We start from the raw sequence: 26,681 nt of genomic DNA on the forward strand, positions 1-26,681 counted from the left end.
TCCTGAAATTTTTTCCTGTCTGGTTCAGAGATTCAGATCCTTCCCTCCTGCGCCCTCCCCGCCCCCCCCCCCCCTTTAAATGGTCAGCAAGTGAAAAGTGGCATTTGGAATTTCCACTGTCTCTCCATTGCTTTGCCATCTTTAGTTTAATGGCTGTTTCTCTACAAAGATTAACACATTTTCCACTCCTGATATACTTGTCAGGGAATTTAGGAGCTTTCTGGAACCTGAAGGCTGCCTTTGGTTGTGATGATTACTGGATAATTGCCTACTCTTTGGTGGAATTTCCATTTTTAGATTACGCCAGGCTCTACAGCCTTTCTTTCTCTGGCAGAAGAACCCAAAAGCAATGGAGTATGTTTTTTTCCCCTTCCCCGGCCCAGCTTAAACAATGACTCACTTGGGCTCTGGGGCTTTGCTTCATACTGTCATTCAGGGGCCACTTTTTACCCTTGTTCTTATTTGCCTTTAGTGTTCTGTTTGCAACCTTTCATTTCCTTTGGCACATGGACTTGCCTGTGAGGTTATTGTCAGAGAGGTATACATCACCCCCAAACTGGAACAGACAATCCAGTTATGTCCCTATGAGCCATTTTGTTCTCATGGCAGCTGATGTAGATCAGAGACAGTACAGAAACAATATCTTTAAGGAAATATACTTCCAGATGTGGCAGGAGAAGTATTCTCCCCAAAAATACAAGTGCCAATGTCATCCAGTTAAAGAATGAAACATTTCCCTCTAGCTGAAGTGTTCCAGTGACTGATGAAAAGTCCCTCAGTACATATATGTCGGAGGTGGGAAGCACACAGAGGAATTGGACTCCAAGAGTTTTCAGAAGGATGTGGTTATATGAAGAGATTTCCTCATTGAAAGACTTCATCTAATCTGTAGTTCAGAGTTTGTTGGAGAGAAAAGATTTTCCTCCTTTTGGGCAGTGGTTCTGTCTGGTCTTGAGTTTCCACTCTGATTCCAGCCTTCCAAAAACTATTCATCTAATGATTCCTTGATTTTTCTCTTTGCAGTTTTAACAGTGTGTGTCAGGGAACTCACATTCTCTTTCGGGAATTCAGCTTCATCCAAGCAACCCCTCACAACAGGGCATCTTTCTTACGGGCCTTCTGGAGATGCTTCCGAACTGTGGGCAAAAATGGCGGTAAGTCTTCCCAAATTCTTTTCTTGCCTTCCTTTCTTCTAAACTTCTGCCTCTCTTTTGTTCCCATAAATACTATTTGAGTGACTGCTATTTGAGGCTCTAGGAACACCTTACTTTTGAGGAGCTATCTGTCTGTGTCACAGACACTACTACCATTACTAGTACCATCGTCATCACAAGGCTACCTACTAGGAACCAAGTGGAGTTCTTAGCACTTTATGTGTGGTCATTCATTTATTCTTCACAACAGCTCTCCATGGTAGATATGATCATCCCCGTTATAACTAGTGAAACCAGGACTCAGAGGGGTTAAGTAACTTGACAGGGTTGTACCCCAAATGCTGGGGTGGGATCCCTACCTAGACAATCTGGCTCCAGAGCCTTTGCTCTTGGTAAATAATAAAATACCATGCAGTAGATGGAAGAAATGGTGCGAATACAAAGACGGAAACTGCTGAGTGGGGGTGAGGGAACCCTATGGTTAGAGAAAGGGGAGCAAGTAGATTAGAGGAGGTTCTCCTGAGAACTGGTTGTTTGGTCTAATTTGGGAAGGGAGAGTAAGAGTTATCCACATGGATAAAGGAGAGAAGACATTCTAGTAGAGCATGTGCTGTGATGTAGAGGCATAAAAGAACCTGAGAAGATCAGAATGGCTAGAGTTTGTGAAGGGCATTAGGGGAGATGAGCCTGTGAAGGAATGGAATAGTCAGGTCCTGAAAGACCATTTTTGCCGTAAAAATAGAAGTTGAATTTTATGCTGTAGGTTAAAGGATTTTATTCAGAAGAGTGGTGTGATGATATCTGAATTCTAGAAAGATCATTTGAAAGGCCATTTCCTATCGAAATGGCTTAGAGGGTGAGTTTGGAGGCAGCGAGCGTGGTTAGGAGACTTGCAGTCGTGAGCAATGACAAGAGCCAAAACTAAGGCAGCATCCACGGAAGGGGCACTTTCAGAGATCAAATCCAAAGGATTTGGCGATTGGTTTTGGCACATAAGGTGAGTGAGAAGAGCCCTGATAAATTTCCAGGTAACTGTACACTCACACTGTGCCGAAATCATTGCTCCCATCCATCTCCAGAACTTCTTCACCTTCCCCATTAAGCACTCTCCATTTCCTCCCCTGCCCCCAGCCTCTGGCAAGCCCTGTTCTACTTTCTGTCTCTGAATTGGACTACACTAGGTACCTCGTGTTAGTGGAATCATGTAATACTTCCCTTTTTGTGAATGACTGACTTCATTTAACACAATGTCCTCAGAGTTCATACATGTTGTGACATGTGTCAGAATTGCCTTCCTTTTTAAGCCTGAAGAACACTCCATTGTGTGTATCCACATTTTGTTTATCCATTCATCTATCAACAGACACTTGGGTTGCTTCCTCCCTTTGACTAATGTGAATGAAATGGCATGTTAAGGTTTTGAAAAGTTGAAATTTCTAGGGACACGGTGAAAACACTCCATGAAGCAGCAGGTAATACAAATTAGTTTCTAGAAATACAGATTTGGGGAAGTAGAATAAAGTTTACTAATACCAGATTTTCATTTCACCTTATAATCTTTGAGACAAGAGCTAAATGCACTAGAAAATACAAGTAATTTTTATATTTGCATACTTTTGGTTTGATTATATTCCAAGGAAAATTAAAAAAAAGAAAACACTGATTGAAATAACTATTTAAAAAAAATTTTTTTTTTCAACGTTTATTTATTTTTTGGGGGGACAGAGAGAGACAGAGCATGAACGGGGGAGGGGCAGAGAGAGAGAGGGAGACACAGAATCGGAAACAGGCTCCAGGCTCTAAGCCATCAGCCCAGAGCCTGACGCGGGGCTCGAACTCACGGACCACGAGATCGTGACCTGGCTGAAGTCGGACGCTTAACCGACTGCGCCACCCAGGCGCCCCTGAAATAACTATTAAATAAAGCAGTTTCTGTTATGATCCTACCTGAGAGTAGAGAAAGGCCTAAACTATTTCCTCATTTACTTAACAGATATTTCTGGTAGACTTACCACATGCTTGGTGCTGGGGTATAGTAAGTGAACAGGTACACGCCCTGATCTCATTGAGTTGACAACATCCTCCACCCTGCTCTCATGATGCTACTGCTACTTTATATATAGCTACTGAGCCTTTTATTTCTTTTTTTTTTAACATGAAATTTATTGTCAAATCGGCTTCTATACAACACCCAGTGCTTATCCCAACAGGTGCCCTCTTCAATGCCCATCACCCACTTTCCCCTCTCTCCCACCCCTCATCAACCCTCGGTTTATTCTCAGTTTTTTAGAGTCTCTTATGGTTTGGCTCCCTCCCTCTCTCTTTTTTTCTTTTTTTTTTCCCTTCCCCTCTCCCATGGTCTTCTGGTAAGTTTCTCAGGATCCACATAAGAGTGAAAACATATGGTATCTGTCTTTCTCTGTATGACTTATTTCACTTAGCATAACACTCTCCAGTTCCATCCACATTGCTACAAAAGGCAATATTTCATTCTTTCTCATTGCCAAGTAGTATTCCATTGTATATATAAACCACAATTTTTTTATCCAGTCATCAGTTGATGGACATTTAGGCTCTTTCAATAATTTGGCTATTGTTGAAAGTGCTGCTATAAACACTGGGGTACAAGTGCCCCTATGCATCAGCACTCCTGCATCCCTTGGGTAAATTCCCAGCAGTGCTATTGCTGGGTCATAGGGTAGATCTATTTTTAATTTTTTGAGGAATCTCCACCCTGTTTTCCAGAGCGGCTGCACCAGTTTGCATTCCCACCAACAGTGCAAGAGGGTTCCCATTTCTCCACATCCTCTCCAGCATCTATAGTCTCCTGATTTGTTCATTTTAGCCATTCTGACTGGCATGAGGTGATATCTCAGGGTGGTTTTGATTTGTATTTCCCTGATGAAGAGTGACGTTGAGTATCTTTTCATGTGCCTGATGGCCATCTGGATGTCTTCTTTAGAGAAGTGTCTATTCATGTCTTCTGCCCATTTCTTCACTGGATTATTTGTTTTTCAGGTGTGGAGTTTGGTGAGTTCTTTATAGATTTTGGATACTAGCCTTTTGTCCAATATGTCATTTGCAAATATCTTTTCCCGTTCCATCGGTTACCTTTTAGTTTTGTTGATTGTTTCCTTTGCAGTGCAAAAGCTTTTTATCTTCATGAGGTCCCAATAGTTCATTTTTGCTTTTAATTTCCTTTCCTTTGGAGATGTGTCAAGTAAGAAATTGCTGCGGCTGAGGTCAGAGAGGTTTTTTCCTGCTTTCTCCTCCAGGGTTTTGATGGTTTCCTGTCTCACATTCAGGTCCTTTATCCATTTTGAGTTTATTTTTGTGTATGGTGTGAGAAAGCGGTCTAGTTTCAACCTTCTGCATGTTGCTGTCCAGTTCTCCCAGCACCATTTGTTAAAGAGACTGTCTTTTTTCCATTGGATATTCTTTCCTGCTTTGTCAAAGATTAGTTGGCCATACTTTTGTGAGTCCAATTCTGGAGTCTCTATTCTATTCCATTGGTCTATGTGTCTGTTTTTGTGCCAATACCATGTTGTCTTGATTACAGCTTTGTAGTAGAATCTAAAGTCTGGGATTATGATGCCTCCCACTTTGGTCTTCTTCTTCAATATTACTTGGCTATTCAGGGTCTTTTGTGATTCCATACAAATTTTAGGATTGCTTGTTCTAGCTTCCAGAAGAATGCTGGTACCATTTTGATTGGGATTGCATTGAATGTGTAGATAGCTTTGGGTAGTATTGACATTTTAGCAATATTTATTCTTCCAATCCATGAGCATGGAATGTTTTTCCATTTCTTTGCATCTTCTTCAATTTCCTTCGTAAGCTTTCTATAGTTTTCAGCATACAGATCTTTTACATCTTTGGCTAGGTTTATTCCTAGGTATTTTATGATTCTTAGTGCATCATAAAAGCCATTTGTGAAAAGCCCACAGCTAATGTCATCCTCAATGGGGAAAAACTGAGAGCTTTCCCCCTGAGATCAGGAACACGACAGGGATGTCCACTCTCACCACTGTTGTTTAACATAGTGTTGGAAGTTCTAGCATCAGCAGTCAGACAACAAAAGGAAATCAAAGGCATCAAAATTGGCAAAGATGATGTCAAGCTTTCACTTTTTGCAGATGGCATAATATTATACATGGAAAACCCGATAGACTCCACCAGAAGTCTGTTAGAACTGATACATGAATTCAGCAAAGTCGCAGGATACAAAATTAATGTACAGAAATCAGTTGCATTCTTATACACTAATAATGAAGCAACAGAAAGACAAATAAAGAAACAAAAAAGAGGTTAGAGTGGGAGAGAGCCAAAGCATAAGAGACTCTTAAAAACTGAGAACAAACTGAGGGCTGATGGGGGGTGGGAGGGAGGGGAGGGTGGGTGATGGGTATTGAGGAGGGCACCTGTTGGGATGAGCACTGGGTGTTGTATGGAAACCAATTTGACAATACATTTCATATATTTAAAAAAAAAAAAAAAGAAACTGATCCCATGCACAGTTGCACCAACAAGCATAAAATACCTAGGAATAGACCTAACCAAAGATCCAAGCCTTTTTTTTCCTAAAACTCTGTCTACCTGTTATCTTATTAGATCATTTCTACTATCCTAAGAAGTAAGTAAGGTAGGTATTATTGTGCCCATTTTATAAGTAAATTGTGTAACTTGCAGAAGGATTGCAGAGTAAGTAAGTAAGTTGGAAATAGAACCCAGATTTACAAATATGCTAATATGCTATTTCTGCTATTTTTATTACTCCAATCATGACTTCTATGACATGTAACTTAAAAGATTATCCATCTTAATTACGTTATTGTACAGAAAGTACTTAGTGTACTGAGAAAATAGCATCATCTCCTTTACAGAAGATATGCGCTAGTGGACAAAAATCAAAGTGGACTCGATTTTAAGTGCACGACCTCAGAGAAACTAACCCATTGGTCTCTACATAAACAAAACTTGGGAGCTGTGAGTATACAGGTGAAGTCTGTAGTATTTCCTCAGAACCCGTTTTCCCCAATCCTTTCCCAGTCCCTTAGCTGGTCAGCAAATATTTACTCAATACTCACTATATTGCAGAATGGTACATACAGCGAGAGCTGGTTTCTGTGAAATAGGCACGTGGAGAGAAGTATGGAAAACAGTCTTAAGGCATCCTCAATTCTTTTCCTGATTTGGAAGTGGGGCCTCTTCAAGAATGTATTTACTATCACAAGGGATCCATATAGCATTTGGACTCTGAGCAGATGTGGGTTTCTTTACCTTTCTTATAGCAGCTGCCAGTGATTCATCCAGCTGCTAAGAGGAAGCAGCTCCAAGTTCTCCCTGTTTTTCCTGTGCCATAAACAAGATCTAGATTTTATGCTGGATATCGATTGTTATGCTTCTTCTTAATCAGACAGCCTCTGAGTTCTTAAAGACCAAATGCAACATTTGCATCTAGGTGATCCTAAAATCTTTGGTTAAACCATTTTTAACATATTCTCAGTTTCTTCCAGGAAACTTTAGAACATCTTTCAGTCCTGGAATGTGTGAGTCCCCAATTTTAATCCAGAATGAGCAAAAACACTCAGAGGCAAAGTTCCAACAGAAAGTACTTATTAAGCCCCATTTTCTCAATTAGAATGCCACGTACTCGGCTCCTGCTTGATAGAGCTGCTACTCTATTGCTCTTCTGCAGATAACTTCCTTAGAACATCATGTACATATTTTAGCATTACCAAGAAGAAATTAGCTCTTCTGGGAAACAGCAAAAGAAGAGCAGAGTTGCAGCATAACATATCTAAAAATGAAGCCACCTGTGGAAAACTAAGGACCTGATCCCTTCTGGCAAGAAACAGTTTGTCCCAGTTTTTAGCAAGTATAAGGATGTAATGTCATTTCTGCATGACTGAGTCCTGAATGATGCTAATTTTCCTGCGTCTGAAATTCAAATAACCTCATGAAGATTATAGTGAACCTCCTGCTATCAAGGCAAATTTAGAGTCTTGGAAGCAAAAAGATCTATTCATATGTAATAAGACTTTAAAATTCAACTTCTCACTTTGGTATTTCTTTCAATGTGAAAAATTAATCTCAATTTTCAAGTCTGGCAAAGATTAAAATTCCCTGAAGGAAATCTTCACTTCTGCTTAGGGATATTAGCTCAAAAGAGCTTTTGTCCAAGGTTTATTTTTACAGTTTGTTAGAATTTAATTTTGAGCTTTGTGCTTTTACAAATGAGTGTGTGTGTGTGTGCGCGCGCGCGTATTTCATTTAATAAAAGAATGAGGGGGCACCTGGGTGGCTCAGTCAGTTGAGCGTCCAACTTTGGCTCAGGTCATGATCTCACAGTTTGTGGGTTCGAGCCCCGCATCAGGCTCTGTGCTGACCTCTACTGCTCAGAGCCTGGAGCCTGCTTCTGATTCTGTCCCTCCTTCTCTCTCTGCCCCTTCTCCACTCACACTTTGTCTCACTCTGTTTCTCAAAAATAAATAAAGGTAAAAGTAAAATAAAATAAAAAAAAAAGAATGAGGAGCACTTCCTCTTCTGCCCTTGAGGAAGTACTTACTAAGGGAATTGTCACCCTGCCATAAACAACTAGAAAATTAGACAATGTATCTGAAACAACTCTTTGAGACATTGAACAGTTAATATGGGGCTGTGGTCTCTGAGAAGCAGTTGCCAAGCAGCAGTATAGGAGAGGAGATCTAAAGAGCCCAGCAGTCTTACTCAGTTGAGGAGGCAGAGATTGGGGTTTGGAGAAGCCAAAGTGGCCAGAATTTGCAGGGCAGAGAACCAAAGAGGAAGGAGTTGCTCAGTAAGCTCCAAAGAGCTACAAGTGGGTATTTGAGTCTCTGGCTACAAACTCTGCACATGTGTGGGTTGGAAAAAGAACCACCAGAAACCAGTAAGCTAAACAATTCCTGGAGTATGCTCAGGGGTAAGAATAGTTCACACTGCTACCGGCCAAAGTGGAGAAACCTCAAGGTACACAGGGCATTGACATTTGATAGAGTCCTCAGCAGCCCCAAAACAGAAGGGGTTAAACTGATCTCTCTGCAAGGAAGTTAACTGTATACCAGACCAAAATTCAATGCTCTTTAGAGGAATACAGTAAAATCTAGCACTCAATAACATAAAATTCACAATGTCTGGCATCCAATTAAAAATTACCAGACATTTGAAGAAATAGGAACATATGACCCATAACCAGGAGAAAAATCTATCAGTAGAAACACAGACCCAGAATCAAAGACCTTACAAATAGTTATTTTAAATCATATAAATATGCTCAAGTATGTAAAGGAAAACATGCATATGATTAGGAGATAAATGGAAGATACTAAAAAGATCCAAATGGACTTTCTAGACAAAAAATACAACATCAAAAATGAAAATAATGATAACGATAGCAATTAACATTTATTAAGTTGCTTCATATATACAATATCTAATTTTTCTTCACAATAATCCTATGTGTTAGGTAGATACTTTTATTTTCACTTTTACACAGAAAATGAAACTGAGATTTAGAAAGTTAAAGAACTTGTTCTAGGTCACAGACCTAGTAAGTGAAAAAAACCAATGCTGAAGAAGCCAGAAACCTGACTTTTTTTTAATGTGTTCTCCATCAAACAGTGTGTGAGATGCTTGAAATACAACTGAGTCAATGACAATACTTGCCCTCAAGGAGCTCATATTCCAGTAAAATAGTCTGGAAATCGTTTCCCCAGAGTATAAGTGATTATTAAAGCCATGTAAAAGATTCAGTGATAGTACAAGGGCAGAACTAGTTCTTCTGCAGAAGTTAGGAAAGGCTATAAAGGAATAAAGATAGTTGGGATGGATCTTGGAGTAGTAGAAAGCTGTTAAGCAAATAAGGAGTATATTCTAGCAAGAAAAAAACAAGGTTTCTGAAAGTATGATGACATGAAACAAAATATTTCCTTTGGGAAGCATAAGAAATTCATTGTGGCTGGTGCCTAGTACCTAAGAAAGAAACATCATCACAGCCAGTCAGTACGGCCTTATCAATTTGTGTGGTATTTTCACATATGAGACTGGCAAAAGCATGGAAAATAGAGTGAAAGGCGGGGATAGTAAGACCATTTAGGAGCCAGTATAGCAGAACAGGAAGTGGAAGGGAGATGAAGAGCTATTTAAGGTTGGTTTGACAGGACCTGCTGATTGGGTGTGGGGTGTGAGAGAGAAGAGCCAAGAATGATTGCCAGGGGCACCTGGCTGGCTTAGTCAGAAGAAGCAACTGTTGATCTTGGGGTTGTGAGTTTGAGCCCTATGTTGGGTGTAGCAATGGCTTAAAAATAAAATATCGGGGCACCTGGGTGGCTCAGTCAATTGAGCTTCCAACTCTTGATTTCAGCTCAGGTCATGATCCTAGGGTCGTGGAATCTAGCTCCGCATTGGGTTCTGTGCTCGCTGAGCGCGGAGTCTGCTTGATATTCTCCCCCCCCCCCCCCCCCCCCCGTCTCCCTCCCTCTACCCCTCTCCCCGACTCATGCATGCTCTCTCTTTCTAAAAGAAAGAATAAACAAACATCTTTAAAAAAAAAGAACGAATGCCAGAATCTAAATTATTGCCGATTTCATCCCTCCCTCCCTTCCTTTCTTCCTTTCCTTTTTTTGTTTTTGTTTTTGTTTTAATTCTTTCGCTTTTTATGTTTTATCCTGAATTCGCTGTGATTTGTCTTCATGGCCTAGGTATATTCACTCATTCAACAAACATTTATGTATTAGTTGCTACTGATAAAGCAGTGAGTGGAACAGAAATTCCTGTTCTCATGGAGTTTGTGGTCTGATAATCAGAGATCTGAAAAAAAAAAAAATCCCTGCATTCATGAAAGAAGATCACATTCTGGGAATCAGAGACTTACAGTCGGTCTATATAAATCATACGATAAAAACTGTTTTTCCTAAAATACCTTGGTTATGGTGGCCAAAGTGATCTCAAGGGAAAATGCAGACAACTTAGGCTGAAATAAAGCTTTTGGTCTGACTTCTCTATGTAACTGCCTCAAACTTCCACCTGATTTTGCTGGTCACTAATCCTCATCCTCACTACTAAAAACCATTCTGTGAAGATTAACAGTGTTTACTTCATGAGTGGGTGGCTGTCTTGTTTGAAATATTAAAGAGTATTTGTTACTTTAGTCATTTTTTAAACAAACAAACAAAAATCCTTCCATGTAATCTCTTCAGTCCTGTGGTTTCCTTTGGCCCGTCCTCTGCACCTGCTCCCCCAAGAGCTCCACGTCTCCATGTTTGCCCCAGAAACCTGATGTGGCCAATAAACAACTTCTTCAACCCCAAGTTCCTGGTTCCTATCCCCCATTTTACTTATTTCTTCTCTATTCTGATTTTCTTTTCTTTTTCCATTTTTACTTCCTTCTTCAAAACCTTTTCTCCAGGGAGAACATTGACATTTGATGTCACCTCAAATCTTTCAGCTCTCTACCTCTAGTAACTTTCATCTTTCCCTCTTTTTAATGTTCCTTTATTTTGTTTTTTTCTATTTCAATTATTTGGGGGCTACCACACATGTCACACAAGCATTCCCGGAATGCTTTTGTCACCACCTCCTTTCGTACCCCACCCTCCGTGCCCTCCATGCATAATACCCTTAGGTTGCTAAACTCTCTTTATCCTTTTAAGCCTTAGTTTAAAGGTCAGCTCCTTAAAGGACCTTTTCTCTTACTCCCTTCCTGGTCTGAATTGGATCCCTTCATTATTCTTTTGCAAATCATCCTGTAACTTTTAGTCATACTGTTTATTACAGTTGCTGACTAAATATTTTTTGAATGGCCCTTTACTTAATGTCCACCTCCCTTATCAAATTGTAAGCTTTATGAGGGTAAGGAGCTTGTTTGCTTTGCCAGTAACTGTATTCTTAGCACCTAACATACATAAATTATTTCTTTTATGTTATTTAATATGAAGGCCCATCACTTCCCAATCCCTATGTAATCTGTGATTATTGAATGGATTATATTATCATCTCTTATATTAGAGGGTAGGGTTGCTTTTGAAAGAACTTTATACTCTTTTCCAATTTGTATCGGAGCCTTGATTTAAAAGAATAATAGCTGTTACTTATTGATCACCTACTATATGCAAGGCACTAAACTTCATGTTCAAAGTGCCCCTCTAAAAACTGACCCATTCAAAGCTATACAATATCATTTGACCCCTAATTAAAATAATATTCAGGGGCGCCTGGGTGGCGCAGTCGGTTAAGCGTCCGACTTCAGCCAGGTCACGATCTCGCGGTCCGTGAGTTCGAGCCCCGCGTCGGGCCCTGGGCTGATGGCTCAGAGCCTGGAGCCTGTTTCCGATTCTGTGTCTCCCTCTCTCTCTGCCCCTGCCCCGTTCATGCTCTGTCTCTCTCTGTCCCAAAAATAAATAAACGTTGAAAAAAAAAAATTAAAAAAAAAAAATATTCAGTATCCTCTGGTGCTTCCAAACAACGATTAAAAGATTTAGATCATGATCTGTATGCAAACTTTAAACATTGGTGAGGATCTAACTAATAGTACTACCTCCATTTCTTTTGTATTCTGGGTGTCACATTTATGCTGTGAAAGAAATCACAAACTAGTGGTCATCTGACTACACAAGCTTTGGCCTGCAGTGATATTTTCTTTGGCTTGCACTGTTAAAATATTTTTTTTAAGTAGATGCCAACCTTTAACATAAAAATCTCAATTCAACTTCACTTAAAGAATGGAAAATCATGGGGTGCCTGGGTGGCTCACTTGGTTGAGTGTCTGGCTTCAGCTCAGGTCATGATCTCATGGTTGGTGGGTTTGAGCCCCATGTCTGGCTCTGTGCCGACAGCTCAGAGCCTGGAGCCTGCTTGGGATTCTGTGTCTCCCTCTCTCTCTGCCCCTCCCTGCTCTTTCTCTCTCTCTCAAAAAACGAATAAGCATTAAAAATTAAAAAAAAAAAAAAAATGGAAAATCATCCCGATACCACGCCCACATTCCAACAGGGAGGCGGTTTCCCCGGGGCGGAGGTGCAGCTGCTGCCTTTAGACAGGGCATGTGGTGGCCTCAGATTTACCGCCATCCCCAGCTGCCTTGCTTCATCTGCTTATGTTTCCTGCCTGGCCCCTGTAGGCATTTGAGTTTGCTACCATTGCTACAATGCCTTGGTCCATTTGTAACCTCTTGAAAGGTAGAGTTACACGGTTAATTCAGAATGAGGAGTCAGGAGCTGATTCCTCCACTAGATTCAGTTTCTCTTTTCTCCTTGTCACCATGATGTCTCAAAAGATGTTCAAACAGGAAAGGACCTTAGCAGTCGTCTTGTCTTGCAACTAGGCCTAAGGGTTTTAAAATATATTTATCCCTTGATTGTGGTCAAATATATATAACATAAAATTTATCATTCTGACCACTTTTTAAATAGGGAAATCTTCTTTGGTGATAAAATATAAGCATAAAATTGAACAGTTTGACCATTTTTTAAAATGTTTATGTTTGAGAGAGACAGAGCATGAGTGGGGGAGGGGACAGAGAGAGGGAGACAGAGGACCCAACGCGGGCTCTGTGCATACAAGCAGCAAACCTGATATGGGGCTCAAACTCACGAACCATGAGACCATGACTTGAGCTGAAGTCGGATGCTCAACTGACTGAACCACCCAGGTGCTCCAACATTGTAACCATTTTGTTTCTTTTAATTTTTTTTTAATGTTTATTTATTCTTGAGAAATAGAGACAGCATGAGCATGGGAGGGGCAGAGAGAGAGGGAAACACAGAATTGGAAGCAGGCTCCAGCCTCTGAGCTGCCAGCACAGAGCCCGACGCGGGGCTCGAACTCATGGACCGCAAGATCATGACCTGAGCCGAAGTCGGATGCTTAACCGACTGAGCCACCCAGGCGCCCCTTACCACTTTTAAGTGTACAGTTCAGTGGCATTAACTACATTCACATTGCTGTGCAACCATCACCACCATCCATCTCCCTCTTCTTTCATCTTCCCAAACTAAAATATTTTGCCCATTAAGAAATGACTGCCCATTTCTAGCCCCAGATTTTATTTCCTGTCTCCATGTCTTTGACTATTCTAGGTGCCTCATATAGGTAGAATTATGCAACATTTGTTCCTTTGTGTCAGTTTCTTAAACGAAGCATGATGTTTTCACAGCTCATCCGTGTAGCATGGGTCAGAATTTCTTCCCTTTCTGGGGCACCTGGGTGGCTCCCTCAGTTGAGCATCCGACTCTTGATTTCAGCTCAGGTCATGATCTCCCAGTTCATGGGTTCGAGCCCCACGTTGGGCCCAGTGCTGACTGTGCAGAGCCTGCTTGGGATTCTCTCTCTCTGCCTCTTTCTCTCTCAAAAATAAATAAGTAGGCATTAAAAAAAAAAAAAAGAATTTCTTCCCATTCTACCCATTGTGTGTATATATCATACTTTGTGTATCCATTCATCTGTCACTGGACACTTGTGTTGCTTCTACCTTTTGGCTATTGTGAATAACACTGCTGTGAACCTGGGTATACAAGTAGCTGTGTGAATACCCTGTCTTTGGTTCTTGGCCATATACTTAGGAGTAGAATTGCTGGATCATATGATAATTCTGTGTTTAATATCTTCTAAGGAATTGCCAGACTGTTTCCGACAGTGGCTTCACCATTTTACATTCTTACAGGCAATTCACAAGGGGTACTATTTCTCCAGATTCTCACCAACCCTTGCTATTTCCTGTTGTTCTGATAAAAGGCATCCAAATGGATACAAAGTAGTATCTCATTGTTTTGATTTGCATGTCCCCAGTGAGTAATGGTGTTGAACATTTTTTCTCGCGCGTGTTGGTTATTTGGGGGTTTTTTTATGGGTTGCATTTTTAAAAAAAATATTTTAATTCCAATGTAGTTAACAAACAGTGTTATTTTAGTTTCAGGTGTACAGTATAATGATTCAACAGTTCCTTATATTACTTAGTGCTCAGCAAGATAAGTGTACTCTTGGGGTGCCTGAGTGACTCACTTGGTTGAGTGTCCAACTCTTGTCTTGGCTCAGGTTTTCATCTCGTGGTTGGTGAGATTGACCCCCAAGTCAGGCTCTGTACTGGCAGTGTGGAGCCTGCTTGTTCTCTCTCTCTGTCTTTCCCCCACTTGTGCTCTCTCTCTCCCTCTCTCTCAAAATAAATAAACTTAAAAAAAAAAGATAAGTGTACTTTTAATCCCTTTCACCTATTTTGCCCATCCTCCCACCCACCTTCCCTGTGATAGCCATCTGTTCGTTCTCTATAGTTAAGAGTCTGTTTCTTGGTTTGCCTCTCTCTTTTTCTCCTTTGCTCATTTGTTTTGTTTCTTTTTTTTTTTAATGGAGATTGTTTAATGTTCATTTATTTATTTTTGAGAGAGAAAGTGTGCGAACAGGGGGAGGGGCAGAGAGAGATCGGAGAGAGAGAATCCCAAGCAGGCTCCTCACTGTCAGCACAGAGCCTGACACAGGCTGGATCCCACAAACTGTGAGATCATGACCTGAGCCAAAATGAAGAGTTGGATGATTAACCAAATGAGCCATCTAAGTGCCCCTCATTTGTTTTGTTTCTTAAATTCTGCATATGAGTGAGATCACATGGTAGTATCTTTCTCTGATTGACTTATTTTACTTAGCATAATACTCTCAAACTCCATCCATGTTATCGCAAATGGCAGGTTTTGTTCGTCTTTATGGCTGAATAATATTCCACATCTTTTTTACCCATTTATCTATCGATGGACACTTGGTTGCTTCCATAGTTTGGCTATTGTAAATAATGCTGCAATAAACATAGGAGCACATATATCCCTCCAAATTAGTGTTTTTGTATTCTTTGGATAAATACCCAGCATTGCAGTTACTGGATCATAGGGCAGTTCTATTTTTAATTTTTTGAGGAACCCCATACTGTCTTCCACAATGGCTGCACCACTTTGCAATCCCACCAATGGTGCACAACGGTTCCTTTTACTCCATATCATCATCAACACTTGTTGTTTCTTGAGTTTTTGATTTTAGCCATTCTGACAGGTGTGAAGTGATATCTCATTGCGGTTTTTATTTGCATTTCCCTGATGATGGGTGATGTTGAGCATCTTTTCATGTGTCGGTAGGCATCTGTATGTTTTCTTTTGAGAAGTGTGTAAGTCCTTTGCCCATTTTTTAATAACATTGTTTGTTTTTTTGTTGTTGAGTTGTAGGAGTTCTTCATATATTCTGGATATGAATCCCTTATCAGATGTATAACGTGAAAATATTTTCCCTCATTCTGCAGGTTGTCTTCTTGCCTTTTGTTTTTTTAAGTTTATTTATTTTGAAAGAGAGAGAGAGTCTGAAGCAGGCTCCACACTGTCAGTGCAGATCCCGACGCAGGGCTCGATCTCACAAACTATGAGATCATGACCTGAGCCCAAACCAAGAGTCAGACACTTAACCAACTGAGCCACCCAGGTGCCTTTGTATTCTTGCCTTCTTAATGGTATCCTTTGGTGCATAAAAGGTCTTTATTTTGATGAAGTCCAGTTTATCTGTTTTTCCCTTTATTCCTTGCTCTTTTGGTGTTATATCTATGAAATCATTGTCAAATCCAATGTTATGAAGACATTGGATTGTTTCCTTCTGACAGTTTTATAGTTTTAGCTCTTCAGTTTGGTCTTTGATCCATTTTGAGTTAATTTTTATTTTCGTTTTTTTAGAGAAAGAGAGGGAGAGAGAGAGCTGGGGTCTGGGGGAGAGGTAGAGGAAGAGGGAGAGAGAGAGAAGCCCAAGCAGGCTCCATACCCAGCACTGAGCTGGAAGCAGGGCTCCACCTTATGACCCTGAGATTATGACCTGAGCTGAAATCAAGAGTTGGACACTTAACCTACTGAGCCACCCAGGTGCCCTGAGTTAATTTTTATATAAGATCAACTTCTGCGTGTGGATATCCAGTTTCCCAAGCACCACTTGCTGGAAAGACTTGCTGAGTAGTCCTTTCCCCAATGAATGGTACCCATGTTGAAAACCAATTGACCATAGATGTGAAGGTTTGTTTCTGGGCTCTCTCTTCTCTTCCAGTGGTCTATATGTCTGTCTTTATGCCAGCACCATACTGTTGTAAGTACTGTAGCTTTGTTTTAGGTTTCAAAGTTAGAAAGTTTGAGTCTTCTGACTTCATTCTTCTTTATCTAGGTTGTCCTGGATATTCAGGGCCCCTTACAATTCCATATGAACTTGAGGATCAGCTATTCCGTTTCTGTGAAAAGTCTGTTAGAATTTTGATAGGGATTGTGTTGAATCTGTAGATTTCTTTGGATAGTATTGACATCTTAACAATATTAATTCTTCTGTTATTTAACAAAAACTCAACTAAGTGAATTTTAAAGATCTAACTGGCTCTATTAATAGATTCATGAATCAGGCATTATCCCTTCTAACAAATATAGGGGAGCTTTGTTGAATTGCTGAAAACAAAAAAATAAAAAATGTCTTTAAAGGTAAAGAGGGAGCAGAAAAAAGGAAATTATTAGCAAAAAATCCATTGTTTTAGGCAAGGCTCACTCTCCTAAGGGGACCAGAAGGGGCCTATCGGTAAATTTCCTTGTACTGACCCAGTAATTCCCATGGTTTACTGGTTAAAAGTTACATTTCTTGGGGCGCCTGGGTGGCGCAGTCGGTTAAGCGTCCGACTTCAGCCAGGTCACGATCTCGCGGTCCGTGAGTTCGAGCCCCGCGTCGGGCTCTGGGCTGATGGCTCAGAGCCTGGAGCCTGTTTCCGATTCTGTGTCTCCCTCTCTCTGCCCCTCCCCCGTTCATGCTCTGTCTCTCTCTGTCCCAAAAATAAATAAACGTTGAAAAAAAAAAAAAAAAAAAAAAAAAAAAAAAGTTACATTTCTGGGGGGGGTTGAAACTGCAGTTAGGTTAGGTATTAAGTCTTGGTTTACTGATATGGGACTTTAACATAAGTGACACCATTTGGGGCCTGTGATTTTCTTCTTAACATTTCCTATCCATGAATAAAGGATGTCTTTCCATTTAAGTCTTCTCTGAACTCATTCAGCAGTGTTTTATAGTTTCCAATATGCAAGTCTTCTACCTCCCTGATTAGATTTATTCCTAAGTATTTTAGTCTTCTCATGCAATTGTGAATGAAACTGTTTTTCTTCATTTCCTTCTCACATTTCACTGCTACTTTATGGAAATGTAATTGGCTTTTGTACGCTGTTTTGTATCACCCATCCTTTGCAGATTCATTTACTGTTGTAATAATGTGTGTGTGTGAGAGAGAGAGAGAGAAAGTTCTTAAGGTTTTCTATACAGAAGATGATGTCCTCTTCAAATAGAGATAGTTTTGCCATTTCCTTTCCAACTTGGATGCCTTTTATTTCTTTTTCTCACTTAATTGCTCTGGTTAGAACTTCCTGTGCTGTGTTGAGTAGAAGTGGCAAAAGCAGGCATCCTTGTCTTGTTCCTGATGTTGGATGGAAAGCTTTCCAGTATTTGGTTTTAAGATAAAAGCTTGTCAAGAAAATTGTGATTCACACAGATTATTAGCTGCAGATACTTAGAGATTTGTTTTATAACATCTTGACATCCAGTCAAAAAAAATTTTTTTCATTTAGTTATATGTCTAAATGTTCCAAAAAGGAGTGATAGTAAATTGTTGTGTCAAAGCTGAACAACCAATGGACCTGCCAATTGCTCACATTCCTAATTGTTGAGTAATCACTGGAGAAATCAATGAAAAGTTTTCTCAGCTAGTTTAAAATTTTTATTCTTTGGAGAAGAATAAATGTGTCTTATATCATTATATATTAAATAACTGGTGTTATTTCTTAAAAGAATCAGATACCTCTGAGGCTGCTAGGGATTGAATTGTGTACCCCAAACTTAGTGTGTTGAAGCCCTACCCCCAAGGTGACTATATTTGGAGGGAGGGCCTATAAAGATGTAATTAAGGTTATATGAAGTTATAAGGGTAGGGCCCTGATCCAAAGGGATTAGTGTCCTTACAAGAAGAGACACCAGGGAGCCTGTGCCCTCCTCTCTTTGCTGTGTGAGGACGCAGTGAGAAGGTGGCCTTTTTCAACCAAAGAGAGACACCCCCAGACACTGACCCTGCTAGACTCGCAGTCTCCAGAACTGGGTGAAAATAAATTCCTGTTGTTTAAGCAACCCAGTCTATGGTATTTTGTTATGGCAGCCCAAGCAGACAAATACCAAGGCCATCATTTTTACTCAGTTTCAGCAGAGAAAAATTAGTTTTATTTTGCATGCTGAGTCCAAAAGCTGTTTTGATTTTATCACTAACATTTTATCAGAAGCCATAAGTATGGCAGTGTTGTAAGCCTTAACTGAGCTATTTGATTTATGTAAGATATCAGCAAGCTTTCCAGGTTGATAAACCTATATTTAATGAATTTATTTAAGGTAGGCAATGGAAATGATAGCAATTAATTTTATTTGACTATCGTTCTGACAACTGCCTTATGTCAGAAAACTTTAGTATAAAAGAATAAATTCTGGTATCACTACTGATAAGTCTGAAGGGTCTGCAATCCAAAAGCCTTCTCCTAATAAAATTTACAGCCCATCAGTTTGTATAACATTTATCCTATCATGTTTTAAAAAAAAATGCTCACCTAATTTTGTCTGCTAGTGTTTATCTACACAGCATCTGAGGACCTTTGAAGGCCTGGCCTTTGCATGATCCACTACTCCATAAATTTTCTCTGCCATTGCTCTTCCAGTCACAGTACAAACATGACTGGTTTTTGTTTGTTTTTTTTTTTTTTACCTCTTTGTTACTATCTTAACACTCGAAGCCTTCTGTTTTATAATTATCAAATATTTTATAAAGTAAAAAGTCTGCTTTTGTTCCATAACCACATCACATAGAAGGAAGTAAGAGGAGGACTTGATAACATCTGTATTCTCACTCAGCAGAATTTAAAGGTTTTATGTAATTTCAGCCTTTATACCAATATAGACCTGGATTAAAAAGAAAAGAAAAAGACCAAGGCAGATAAAAAGCTTTCTAATCAGTGGCATATTTACAGGTTCAAATATATATATAACATATATATTATTTATATATTATATATATTATTTATATAATATATATAATATGTAATATATATAATATATTATTGTAGTATAATATAGTATACCGTATATAGTATACTAGTGTATAGTATAGTATATATATATATAGTATATATAGTATACTATATGTATAGTATAATATAATATAATATATAATTATAATATAATATATATTATATGTATGTATGTATACACACACACACACACACATACACATTTGTGGAGCAGAAGAAGCTCCACAGTGAGTTAACTGAAAGCACAGGTTGGTAGTGTATATATAATAAAATTTACTCTAGGGGCACCTGGGTGGCTCAGTCAGTTAAGTGTCCAATTTTGGCTCAGGTCATGATCTCACAGTTCATGGGTTCAAGCCCCACGTCAGGCTCTCTGCTGTCAGCATGGAGCCCACTTCGGATCTTCTGTCTTTCCCTTTCTTTCTCTCCCTCTCTCTCTGCCTTTCCCCCACTCACATGTGTACATACTCTCTCTCTCAAAAATAAATATTTAATAAATAAATAAATAAATAAATTTTACTATGTAACAGATTTAGTATGCATTTTATTTTTCTCATAGATTTTAAATAAAGGTATGTCTTTAATAAGAAAAATATGAAAATTAAACATTTATAGAACCTTCTAAATGCCTCTGAAAATTTTTAGGCTCTGGTTAGAAAACTATTGATGTACATCAACCCTTCTCCCATCATATTAATAAAAAATTGGGCTCCTCCAAAAACTTGGGGCCCAATGTCTCCCAGCCAGTTGCTAAGTTCAGGCATTTTCTCAGTCAAGTGCTCTTGCCCTGATGCTAAATGAACACAAATATGACATTCAGTTTCTGAGATCAGTGTATAATTTGCTGAAAGCCTAAAATGCAATCAAAGGAGGTAAGGCATAAGAATGTATTGCATTTGTCTGTGATCATCTTTCATCACTTTATAGATGGAGGAAAGGCAGCTACAAGTTCTTTTTTTTTTTTATGTTTATATTTTTGAGAGAGAGTGAGTAGGGGAGGGGCAGAGAGAGGGGGAAACACAGAATCTGAAGCAGGCTCCAGGCTCTGAGCTGTCAGCACAGAGCCTGATGCGGGGCTTGAACTCACAAACCACAAGATCATGACCTGATAGGTAGCTACAAATTCTTTAATTTCAAGTTCCATTTTACACATGTTCAAGAGAAAAGATAGTTACTACATTTTGTATTTAAAGTTTAAAAATCATGATTCTTATTACTGGGGGAAGTATAGGACTTGCTTTACTATGTATCTCATGCTTTGAAGGACATAATAAACAGAATTTGGAAGTTCTCTGAAAATATAACCAAGGATTTTTTTTAAAGTTAGGCTGAAGTGAGACTGTACTATGTGATGGTATTAAACCCATTCTCTAAAGTAAGTGTACCAGAAGACAGAATGGTATCCCTTAGGCTTCTGAAATCTCTTGATTTCGTGGTTCTGTTAGAAACAAAAATAAATGACTAATTTCAACTTATACACTATGAATCAAAATAAAACCATCTTAGGTTAAATATGTCAGCTTATGGGGCGCCTGGGTGGCGCAGTCGGTTAAGCGTCCGACTTCAGCCAGGTCACGATCTCGGGGTCGGTGAGTTCGAGCCCTGCGTCAGGCTCTGGGCTGATGGCTCAGAGCCTGGAGCCTGTTTCCGATTCTATGTCTCCCTCTCTCTCTGCCCCTCCCCCGTTCATGCTCTGTCTCTCTCTGTCCCAAAAATAAATAAACGTTGAAAAAAAAATTAAAAAAAAAAAACGTCAGCTTAATAAACCATACTCAAATTTGGTTGTTTTGGTGGATTTTAAGCTGACAGTATATAAAAGCAAGTATAAGTAGTGTTGAAAATTTAATCTTTTCCAGTTTTATGTTGCTTGGCATAACCTGCTCTTCATTCCCACTGCCACCACCTGACCCTAATTTAGAACCCTAATTAATCGGAGAGGTTGTCCTAATTAACCCAACATTGGAGAGGTTGTCAAAAAGACAGATTCCCTGATCCCATCTCCAACCTACCAAATCAGTCAGCAAGGGAGGGACCTGGGAATTTCTTTCTTTCTTCCTTTCTTCCTTCCTTCCTTTCTTTCTTTCTTTCTTTCTTTCTTTCTTTCTTTCTTTCTTTCTTTCTTTCTTTCTCTTTCTTCCTTCCTTCCTTTCTTTTTCTTTCTTTTTCTTTCTTTCTTTCTTTCTTTTTCTTCCTTCCTTCCTTCCTTCCTTTTTCTTTCTTTCTTTCTTTCTCTTTCTTTCTTTCTTTCTTTTTCTTCCTTCCTTCCTTCCTTCCTTTCTTTCTTTCTCCTTCTTTCTTTCTCTTTCTTTCTTTCTTTCTTTCTTTCTCCTTCTTTCTTTCTCTTCCTTCCTTCCTTCCTTCCTTCCTTTCTTTCTCCTTCTTTCTTTCTCTTTCTTTCTTTCTTTCTTTCTTTCTCCCTTCCTCTCTCCCTTCCTTCTTTCTTTTGCAAGCATTTCAGGTGATTCTTATTATCACTCAAGTGTGGGAAACATTGAATAACTTTTGAACTTTTTTTTCTTTGCTCCAGTCCTTGTTCTCCATCAGTGGTTTTCAACCCTGGTTGCGTATCAAGTTAACTTAGGGAGCTTTTAAAAAACTTGTGATGCCTAGGCTCCATCCCAGAACAATTTAATCAGAATCTGTTGGGTTGGGGCCTATGCTTTTTGTTCTTTTCTTAACGTTTTAGGTAAAAAAAAAATGTTTTGCAATATAGCATGTGCAGAGAAAAGTGCAAAATAATAAATGTACAACTCAGTGGATTTGTACAAAGTAAACATGTAATATTCATCTGGATAAAGATAGAGAACATTACCAGCACTACAGACACCTCTTCCAAGCCCCCTTCCAGTCATTAATCTCCCCTAAGGTATCACTAGTCTAACTTTTATCACCATAACATTTACGTGCCTGATTTTGAACTTTACGTAGCTAGAATCACAGAGCATGCACTCTTCTGTGTCTGGCTTCTTTTGCTCAACATTTTATTTCTCATCTGTTGCTGGGTTTAGCTGCAGTTTGTTCTTTTTCATTGTTGTACAGAATTCCATTTTATATATAAACCACAGTTTATCCATTCTACAGTAGGTGGCATTTGGGCTGTTTTCAGTTTGGAGCTGGTACAAACAGCATTGCTATAAGCATACTTTTACATGGTGCTTGGCATATAGATTTCTGTTAGGTATGTACTTAGGAGTGAAATTGCTGGGAATGCATATGTTCAGCTTTACCACATATTCCCAGGTTTCCAAAGTGATTGTACCATTCTCCACATTTAAGTGCAGTTTACGAGAGTTCCTGTGGCTTTGGAACTTTTTGTGGGGCCCACACATTTTAAAAGCTCTGCAGGTGATCCTGATACACATTGAAGCTTGAGAACTACTTTACTGCTAAGACCTTTTATAAGTATAATTCTCTAAAGCACAGCCCTGGGCTTGTTCAGCCCTGCTTAGAATGTCCATGGTTCTGTGTTGCCTACTAAGGAAATATGAATTCCATCTGCTTACATTGTAGGCCACTCATGATCTAACCTCAGCCTTTCCAGCCACTACTTTCCTACTCATAGCCTAGACCCTAACCATTACACAAAGACACTTTCCCCTCCACACTCCTATCCTTTTCCCCTTGCACACCTTTGTTTTACTGTTCTATCAATGCAGAAGAGCTTTCTTGCAAGTCTCTCACATTCCTGCCCATTCTCAGGTAGACCCAGCTCAAGAAATGCATCTCAAAGTCCTTGTGATTACCACGTCCTCTCTTCCTGGGCCTCCCTTACCTCCGTTCAAAGGTGATCTCTCTTATGGCACTTATTCTATCATATCTTTTACGTGGTTATTGGCAAACATAGAATCTCTTTCCTAAGCTATCATATGGGATTAAGAAGACATGGATTTTTATGTCCTTCTTACATCCCTATCTAGATTGTAAATTTGTAGCATCAACTTCACATGAAGCACTACAGAGAAAGCCTTGTTAGAATTAAATGGTCCCAGGTTCAGGTGGGCTTTTTATTAGATATAACTATGCAACCATGGTCAAGTTACTTTTTCCAGGCCTTAACTTTCTCATCTGTAAAATGGAGAGTCGACTACTTCAAAGTTGTGAAAACTAAGTGAGATAACAGATTAAAGCATTTAGTAATCTTGGCACATAATAACTGCTCCATCAATGCCAGTTGCTTGTGTCATTGTGATAAGAATCATTGTTACTCCCTTAATGGCAGAGGCAGCATATCTTATCTCTGAAACCTCATTCAATGCCTTTGCTTGTTTTTGGTGCTCTAAATGTTGGGTGAATAAATTCATGAATGCCTGCTGGATGATTGGATGGGCATGCTTATTTATAGTCCATTTCCAATAAGTTCAGCATGTCTTGGAAGGAGCGGTTCAAATCTCCATTTAACCATCAGATAGGGACAGAAAGTAGGGTTTCTACTGCAAACCTTTAAAGCTGTATTAAAAAGACCGAATCCCCAGTTTAACCATACAACAGCTGCTGTCCTGCTGCTGCCAGAAATAGGGAAAACCCTCCAAGAGCTATCTGCTGTTTGTTTGTTCATCTGATAAACATGCCATGACTTGGGGAGAGCACACACTTCCCCTGCAGGCAAGCGCGGGTCTGGGAAGTTGCATGCAACAGCAATAAGGAAGAAATCCCCACTCTGTGGGAGAGGTTTCGGCAGGGACTCTGCTAAGCCTATTTGCAGTTTTGCTGAGTTATTTACCAAGATGAAGGGACTGGGTGTGGCTGGTCTAAGATTCCTCCTGGGAAGTCACTTCAAGAATCTCCTTAATTTCCTCACCCTTCTTCATCTTTGTTCTCTGGCTTTGGTGCAAGGGTGCAGTCAGTCGCACCCAGTTGGCCGCTGTTCCCGGCACACTGAATTCTTTGAAGCCGGCTCTTGCAGCCAAGGATTCCCTGCCCTGTTCTTTTCTCCTTGCCCTGATTTTAAAAACAGTTCTGGAAATTCGCATCTGGCATGGAGATGGATGAAAAGGAACTTCGTGGGTTGCATGCTGTTTTTCTAGACACATAGGAACCAAAAAGGACCTTTAGGAGCTTTAAAGTATTATTTCTCAAGAAAACCAATACTAATGCATTTTACATGAACAAATTATAAAGTAGGCTCTGCCATCAGCACTATCATTTAAAAGTATTTTAGTGCGAAGAGGCCATACAAGTGGGACGAAACTGATACCGGAAAGTATTTATCACCACCTCTGTCACTTGAAGAAGGAATGTAAGAGTGTATTAGCTGATTGAAACCTTGGGAAAGACGTGTAACAAAACATACAAAGATTAATGAGTAGTCCACAAAGACATTTACCAGGTGACCAATATTTTTTAAAATATTTACAAATAGGGGCTCCTGGGTGACTCAGCTGGTTAAGTATCTGACTCTTGATCTCAGCTCAGGTTATGATTTCGTAGTTCCTGAGATCGAGCCCGGTGCTGGGCTCTGTGCTGATAGCATGGAGCCTGCTTGAGAGTCTCTCTCTCTCCCTCTCTCTGCCCTTCCTCCTCCCCCATATGCTCTGTCTCTTTCTCAAAATAAATAAACATTAAAAAAATATTTACAAGTAGATGAATTTAACCACATTATAATCACAGTGGGTCTGGTGACAAAAAATTAGTAGTCTGAAAAATATATAATTTCAGTTTTCACAACCTTATTTGTCTTGCTAACTGGCCAATAATTCCTTACAAGCATATTTCTACTTTTAAAATAAAATTAAATCAGGAGGCAATGCTGGACAAGGAAATAATAAAATTCTAGGGAGACACTGAAAAATCTACATTTATTATTTAAAGTTGCAGGATAGCAGAATGGCATAATACCATTTATATAAAATTATATATATTTTATGTCTGTGCATGTTTGTGTGTATACCAAGATGTTTGGAAGGAGGTTTACCAAAATATTAGTGGTTTTCTCTCAGTGCTGGCATTTTACTTTTTTCTTCACACTCTTCTATAGTGTTCGAATTTTTTTTATAATGATCATGTAACATTTTCACAATCACAATGAAAATAAAGCTATTTTTATTTTGAAAAAAAAAGGAAAATTTTGTTGGAGCATTTGTTATGCCCAAAGTGGTACTAGGAGTTATTAGATGTAGAAAAAAAGACTGTGGCCTTGCCACCGAGATGCATACAGTCTCGTTGGGAAGACGACTAAAGAGTGGTATAGTGTAGGGGTACCTGGGTGGCTCAGTCGGTTGAGCCTCAGACTCTCGATTTTGGCTCGGGTCATGATCTCATGATTTGTGAGATCTGTGCTGACAGCAGGGAGCCTGCTTGGGATTTTCTCTCTCCCTCTCTCTCTCTGCCCCTTCCTTGCTTGCTCTCTATCTCTGTCTCTCTCTCAAAATAAATAAAGAACATTTGAATTTTAAAAAGAGTGGTATAGTGTAATCAGGTGTCAGGATACGTGTTTCAAAGAAGTGCTACAGGTCACCAGGAAGAGGAAGTCACATGGAAGCTTTCATTAAAGACAGTTGGCTCAGGTTGAACCTTGAAAGATGGCTGAATAGGACTAAGAGGAAGGAAAAGGGCATTTTAGGCAGCGTGAGCACTGAGGTGATAAAGGTATCTGGAAAGACAGTGAGGAAACCAGCTTATCGGGAGTAATAAGCAAATATGATTTGTGGTAGAGAAATTTACTCTCTTGCCAAACTTATTCCATAAGCTATCTTTATTTGGATCTATTACAAACTACATTTTAGTATACTTGAGCATTTTAAAAAGCAGATCCTAGAAGAGTAAATGAATTCTGAATATTGAAAACTGAAAACTGAATTCTGAATATTGACCTAAAGTGACATAAAAACTAGGACCGCTGGGAACATTTCATTATGTTAGTATATTGAGGATGAAAGACTTCAGTATGTGTCCCCTGTAATCCTGTCATCTCTGTCAGAAGCTTGCTCTCAATTCAGCCAGTGGCTTTTTGTACAGCCTTATAATTTGTAATTAACATATTCCTACCCCTTTCTTCTTCTATTAAAAAAATCAAAGAGTGGGACATGAAGGATGGGGCCAAAACAAAAACAAAAGTTTATTTTTGAAAAGGACATTAAGAATGAGACTCTTCCAAACAACGGAGTCAGGATTCGCTTTCAGTAGTTACTTGGTTAACGTGATTGCATTACGTTTGTAGTAAACTCGCTAAATACTGTAGCTATGTAAACTATACTTATCATGCAAACAAGTTTTTCTGAGAACCATATATTTGACATTTTAAATACAAAATGTCAGTCATAAAGCTTTCCTTTTTGAATTCGTGTATTTATTAAATGCTTTCAGTGTTCAAAGAGCCATGCTGGGTGATGAAAAGTACGCAGAGAACTCGTTCATTCATCTCTTCATTTACTCAACAGTATTTGCTGAGTGTGTCCTCAGTGCCAGGTTGTTATTGTAG

The 26,681-nt window shown here is 39.4% G+C and overlaps 1 protein-coding gene across 2 annotated transcripts in view; it reads left to right on the forward strand.

The window, feature by feature from the left end:
- Nucleotides 1–26,681, forward strand: part of CSTPP1 (centriolar satellite-associated tubulin polyglutamylase complex regulator 1) — a 200,746-nt gene that overhangs the window by 84,891 nt on the left and 89,174 nt on the right. For both annotated transcript variants that reach the window (XM_047877065.1, XM_047877064.1), the window contains exon 3: nucleotides 1,024–1,154. In XM_047877065.1, coding sequence (XP_047733021.1) covers nucleotides 1,024–1,154 — 131 coding nt within the window. The remainder of the gene's footprint in view (nucleotides 1–1,023; nucleotides 1,155–26,681) is intronic.

The sequence above is a fragment of the Prionailurus viverrinus genome, chromosome D1 (assembly GCF_022837055.1).
Source record: "Prionailurus viverrinus isolate Anna chromosome D1, UM_Priviv_1.0, whole genome shotgun sequence".
Lineage (NCBI taxonomy): Eukaryota > Metazoa > Chordata > Mammalia > Carnivora > Felidae > Prionailurus > Prionailurus viverrinus.